The sequence below is a fragment of the Panicum hallii genome, chromosome 9 (assembly GCF_002211085.1).
Source record: "Panicum hallii strain FIL2 chromosome 9, PHallii_v3.1, whole genome shotgun sequence".
Lineage (NCBI taxonomy): Eukaryota > Viridiplantae > Streptophyta > Magnoliopsida > Poales > Poaceae > Panicum > Panicum hallii.
The window spans coordinates 18216782-18223111 of NC_038050.1; the positions used below are offsets into that span (position 1 = coordinate 18216782).

The following is a 6330-nucleotide window of genomic DNA, read 5'->3' on the forward strand; positions in this document are numbered from 1 at the left end:
GGGCACTTCCCTTCTTCAAACTAATGAGGGGGTCCGGTCCATTCACATGGACTGAAGAGGCAGAACATGCCTTCCAAGAGATGAAGCAGTACCTCACCTCTTTGCCGGTCCTGGTCGCTCCAGACCTAGGTGAGACACTATTTTTTTATCTAGCAGCGACGGCCGAAGTGATCAGCATGGTGCTGATCACTGAGAGGTCCGAGTATCTCCCGCAAGGGGCCCCCGCGGACCCTCCTGCTGGAGAAGGAGGTCCGGCCTCCACCACTCCGGCAACCGGCCCTACTTTGGAGGGTCCGGCCAGGTTCTGGCCTGAAGAAACACCAAGCGACCTGGGGTCCGGCGGGTCCCCAGTTCAAGCAGAAGGATCCAGTCCGGCTGGCAAAGTCAGGACCGTCCAGAAGCCGGTCTACTACGTCAGCGAGGTCCTTCACGAGGCAAAGGCCAGGTATCCTGAGACGCATAAACTTATTTATACTATACTCGTTGCGTCCAGAAAACTCCGCCACTACTTCCAGGCCCACAAGATTGTGGTGGTGACCTCCTACCCATTGAGGGCCATCCTCCACAATTCCAACGCCACGGGCAACATCGCCAAGTGGGAAGCTGAGCTCGCTGGATTCCAGCTCGACTTCCAGCCACGCCATGCCATCAAGAGTCAGGTCCTTGCTGACTTCGTCGCAGAGTGGACACCAGCGCCAAGCGTCCCAAGGGGTCTGGGTGATGGCTCGGACCCGCCACGTCTGGAAGTCAGGGCTCCGGTGTTCACCGGACCTCACTGGATACTCTTCTTTGATGGGTCCGCCCGCAGCAAGAGGGCAGGGGCTGGTGTGGTCCTCATCGACCCATGTGGTGAGCAATTGAAGTACATGGTGCACCTCGATTTTGAGGCCACCAACAATATGGCGGAGTATGAGGCCTTAATCTTTGGACTCACGGCGGCTCTGTCCCTAGGGGTCCGGGAGCTCCTGGTCAAAGGAGACTCCCAACTCGTCATCAGGCAAGTCCGGGGGGAATGTTGCTGTAACAATCCCTAGCTCGCAGCCTACCTCACTCATGTGAAGAGGCTGGGGAAAGACTTCGATGTGCTGAAACTGCAACATGTTCCACGCGAAGGCAACTCAGCAGCTGATGCACTCTCCGCGAGTGCATCAACTCAGGCACCCGTGCCAGAGGGCGTTTTCCAAAGACGTCTGCTGAAGCCTTCCGCCCAGCCTGCCGAACTGGGCGAAGGGGGTCGGACTAGCACCTCGAAGCAAGCGGTCCCGACGGCGCTCCATCCGTGGAGCCCGCCAAGGGTCGTGTGCTCCCTCGAGGGTCCCGAAGACCTCAGGGAGCCACGTCCAGTTTCTCAGAAAGGTCCCGATGCATGGATCTCTAAGGTCCGGGACTACCTGAAAGATAATTTCCTTCCTGAAGACCAAGCATCTGCTGAGCACATTGTCCGGATGGCTAAGCGGTACACAGTGGTAGAAGGGGATCTCTACCGCCGTGGCGCCAACGGCATCCTCATGCGGTGCATCACCTAGGAAGAGGGCCGCGACTTGCTCGCGAAGATCCATGGAGGCGAGTGCGGAAGTCATTCCTCATCCCGCACGCTGGTCGGTAAAGCCTTCCGGCATGGCTTTTATTGGCCGACAGCGCTCCAGGATGCAGCTGAGTTGGTAAGGTCCTGCAAAGCATGTTAGTTCCATGCAAAGCAGATACACACTCCAGCTCAGGCACTGCAGATGATTCCTCCCTCTTGGCCCTTTGCTGTATGGGGGTTGGATATCTTGGGACCTTTCCCTAGGGCCGTCGGCGGGTACCGGTACCTCTATGTCGCCATTGACAAATTCACCAAGTGGCCGGAAGCAACTCCAGTGGTCAACATCACCAAGGCGTCAGCAACCGCTTTCCTCAAGTCAATCGTGTGCTGGTTCGGGGTCCCGAACCGGGTCATCACTGACAATGGGACTCAGTTCATGAGCCAATACTTCCAAGAGTACTACGAGGACATTGGCATCCAGCTCTGTTTTGCCTCAGTGGCGCATCCCAGGAGCAATGGCCAAGTTGAGCGGGCTAACGCTGAGATCCTCAGAGGGCTCAAGATCTGGACCTACTGCGATCTTGAGAAACATGGCGCAAGATGGATTGATCAGCTTCTGAGCGTGCTGTGGGGAAACCGGACCACACCTAGCCGGGCAACAGGGGAAACCCCTTTCTTCTTGGTCTACGGGGCCGAAGCGTGCCTTCCCCCGGAGATCACCATGGGCTCTCTACGAGTCCAGGCTTTTGATGAGGACTTGCAGGAACAGCAGCGTCGCTAAGACGTGGACCTCGTCGACGAGCGCAGATGGCGAGCAGCAGTCCGAAATGCACGGTACAACCAAGCGCTCCGGCGCTACCACCAACGGTTCGTGCGTAGTAGGGAGCTCCGGGTCGGGGACCTAGTCTTGAGGTGAATCCTAAACTGAGAGGGTCTACACAAGCTCTCCCCCAGCTGGGAGGGGCCCTTCAAGGTGACTAAGGTGTGCCGACCTGGATCTGTTCGTTTGGCTACGGAGGAAGGCATGCAACTACCCAATCCATGGAACATTGAGCACCTCCGTAAGTTCTACCCCTAGGACCTGGTTGAGAGGAGATTTTTCCTTTGTAATTGGTAGCATCAACGTGCGGACCAGGGCGGTGGAGGTCCGCCCTCGTAAACCCGGCCCCTGGCGTACATCGCACAGCTCTTCTGTTCCAATTCATTAAGGAAAAATTTGTTCTCAGTGTGTCCTTGAAGTCTATGCGATTCTATTTTTCTTCGCTTCTTGTTACTCTAACCCCCCACGTGGTTTTTCGCGTCTGTGTTGTGCCCAAGGCCATTCTTAAGTTGCTACGCTACGTCTCTGCCCGGGGACCTCTGTCTCGCAGGAGAAAAGGAACCGGACACCCGGGAATTGGCTTCAGGGAGACGTGCTCGTTCTTTGCTGGGGTCCAGGGCCGTGTAGCCGCTTAGCCTGGTTCCGTACCCTAAGCCTACACGCCCTGCCCCCCTAGGGCGGGCACCATTGCACCTCAAACCATGGACCCGGGGGCCGGGACCCCTTTAATCCCCGAACCTAGGCCCTGGTGCTCTGACTCGCTATGCAACTTAGGAGGCCTTCACTCGCCAGTCCGGGACCTCGTGGGAACGTGTACTAAATGTTGATCCTAAGTCATGTGCAGGACCTCGGTTCTATGGCAGCTAGTCCCGACCTATCGCGACTACCTCCCAGGGGGCCACGGGACCTCGGTGTGCTTACAGATCAACAATCAGGAAAACAGTAAGTTTTTTGCAAAAAAGTAGACGCACGAAATACTTAAATACATTACTGATAATGTTATATTACATCATATCACAAAGATTATACTACAATAACAAAAATGCTAATCCTATTGCCCTGGTGGTCCGGAGGTGTCGGGACGGCGTCGGATGCGGGACACCACCATGTCGGCCGCCTCCTGCACACCTTCCTTCGCGGCGGCCGCTGTCGCCCGGATAGGGCCAACCAGGACGGGAGTTAGCTGGATGGCGGGGTTGTGGCTCCGGAAGCTGGTAAGGATGTACTCAGCCGTCCCCCAGGCAACTGCTATCCCTTCTGTCTCCAGGAGGTCGAGCATGCCGGACTCCAGGCCTTGTAGCCGCTCGGCGGTGGAGTCCAGCACCTGGAGGGCGACGCTAAGTGATGAAGGAGCCTTCGCCACCCAGATGGAGTTTGCGCCGAGAGCTTCCAGGGAGGAGTTCACCTCACCGGCCCACCTAACGATGCGGCCAATGCTTGCACTCCGTTCCGCCTAGAACTCCTCCACCTTCGCCACCCTCTCCTGGAGGGCCGCTTCGTGCTCCCGGAGCCTCCGGGTCCTGGCCGCCAATTCCTTCTCCACGGCCGCCTCCCGCTCCTGGAGTTCCTCGAGCCGGGACACCTCCTCTACTTCGCGAGCGGCGAGCCTTTCTTCCCTCTTTGCCGCTGCTGCCGCCAGTTCTGCAAGAGTGGCCTCCTGCACCACGGTCATCGCCACCACCTTCTTGGCCTCGTTGGCCAGCTCCAGGGCAGTCTGCTCCCTCTCTGCCGCCGCCTGCACCCTCGTCTCCGCCAGGAGCTCCCGCTCGAGGGCCTGCGCCTACCGCCACGCTGCCGCTCTCTCCCATTGGGCCGCAGCTGCCTCACGGTTGAAAGCCTGCTGCAGCTGCTCTTGCAGGAGCTCGCGCTCCAGCACGAGCTTGGCGCGTTCATCGGCGTAGCGGGCGGTGACGGACTTGATGCGGTCCCCCAGGCGTTGCTCCCAGTCAAGGAGCCGGTGGCGCTCCGCCTCCAACCTCTCCCACTCCCGTCGGATCCCTGCCTCCAGTTCCTCATGAACCTGCAGGCTTTTGGCAAAAAGGCGGGGGAGTGGGACCTCCGCTGGACTTGGAAGAAGACGCCTCCCCAGCACCACCTCCGGTTCCTCCTCCTGCGCAGGTGGAGTGGTGGTGTAGGCGACTTCTGCCACCTCTGGCGCCGCCGCCGCCTCCGGCACCGCCTCCAACGGCGCCGCTGCTGCCTCTGGTGCCGCCTCCTCCGGTGCTGCCGCTGCTGGTTCAGCTGGAGGAGGCTCCAGCTCGGCGTCCGGTGCTGCCGCTGCTTCTGGCGCCTCGGTCGGCGCAGCAGGGCCGGTGGCCTCCTCCTCTGGGATGGGCTCAGGCCTTAGGGGTGTGGTGGCCTCTGGTTCCGGACCACTGGGTCTGGCAGCTGCTGGTACTGGCTGGGGGCCGGACCCCCCAGCTGAGGCAGCTCCGACGGACGTGCTTGTGGTGTCCGATGTGAGGGACCTGTCAGATCATCAACAAGGTTAGGACCCCAGGAGACAAATTGGGATAACAAGAGATTCCAGGGAGACCACTTACTTAAAATCAAACCACTCCCAACTGCCCCGCACTTTTGGGGGGATCACCTTTTCTGCTGAAGGTCCACCGGACCTTTGGCTGGTGCTCCCGGCCGTTGGCGCTTCTGGCGGCGGGGGTGGGGTTTGCGGCCTTGGCTCCGACGGGGGTGGTGGCGTCGCTGGCCGCCGTGTCGGCGGTGGCGGTGGAGGAGTCTGTTGCCTCGGAGAGGGCCGTCACGCCTCCTCCGGTCTCCTTTCCGGCTGCTGGCACTATGCCAGAGGCCGTGGCGCTCCGCTCTGCCCCTCCGCCTCCACTGTCTTCTGGCGCTTGGGGGCCGGCTCCCCGACTAAGGAGCCGTCATCACGCTGGAGCCTCTGGGACTTGCTCCCTTCGGCTTGGCTGCTCCGCGCGAGCGTCGCCCCTTGGGCCTCGTCGCTCCTTCGAGCCGGGGCGGCACCCGCATTGTCCTTGTACCGGTGCTCCGGCACCGGCACCTTCTCCTTTCCTTTCCCGGCGGGGGCCGGACCTCCGGGTCTTGGCTCCCCGGGACCTTGGCTGGTACGCTGCTGGCGGTCCGGTGTGGCGCCGGGGATCTGGAGCCCGCGATTGGGGTCGCCTCCCAGCTGCCGGACCGCCAGGCCGCCCTCGTCCAGGGTCGGCATCGATGCCAGGACTGACGCCCGCAATGCCTGGTCCTCGCACAGGGCCTTCACCCCGCTCGGGAGGAGCAGGGACTCCGGGCTGAATGCGTCACCAGTCATCCCCCGGATTGCAACCTCTAGCTCCGCCCTGGTGAAGTCGGTGCCGGGTCCGCGCGCGATCCTGCAGCAATCATTTAGCCCTGTGTACATGTAGGCCATCCGGGACCGCTGCTGCAGGGGAGCAATTCGCCGCTTCAGGAAGTCGCCCAGCACCATCATGGATGTCAGGCCGCTCCGTTGGAGATTCTTTACCCGATCAAGCACCGGGCCGAGCTCCTTCGGTATCGTCGACTTGGCCTTCCAGGTGCTCCGGTCGCTCTGGGGTCCCCGTGTTGGCAGCTCCAGGCGGTCGTGGGGGTCAGCCTCCACGATAACCCAGCCTTCACGCCAGTCCTCCCACTTGGAGCTGGAGAAGGTGCTGATGTAGGAACTCGCCATCCCGTGCCGGAGCTGGAAGTAGTAGGTGCTGACCTCACGCTTGGTCCTCCCAGTCTCGACAAGGGCATAGAAATGCCTGAAGATGGTGGTGCAGGGGCGCACCCCCACGAACATCTCCATGAAATGGGCGAAGACCGCCACGAGAAGGATGGAGTGGGGGGTGACATGATGAAGTTGGAGACCGAACTCCTCCAGGAGCAGGAGGAAGAAGGAGGAGAACGGAGGGACCAACCCGCACATGGCGTACGAGTTGAAGAGAATGAACTCCCCCGCGGCAAGGTCGCGGAGGGGGATTTTGCCGGCCCTGATCTTCTTGGCGTTTGC

At 60.7% G+C, this 6330-nt stretch overlaps 1 protein-coding gene across 1 annotated transcript; it reads right to left on the reverse strand.

Annotated features, from left to right (window-relative positions):
* Nucleotides 1–3396: 3396 nt before the first annotated feature.
* Nucleotides 3397–6006, reverse strand: LOC112872918 (fibrous sheath CABYR-binding protein-like). Its single transcript, XM_025935946.1, has 5 exons — nt 5821–6006; nt 5546–5739; nt 4366–4813; nt 3814–4125; nt 3397–3699 (listed from the first exon to the last, which is right to left on the reverse strand). Exons 1-5 carry the CDS (start codon nt 6004–6006, stop codon nt 3397–3399), a joined length of 1443 nt encoding a protein of 480 aa, XP_025791731.1.
* Nucleotides 6007–6330: the final 324 nt, after the last annotated feature.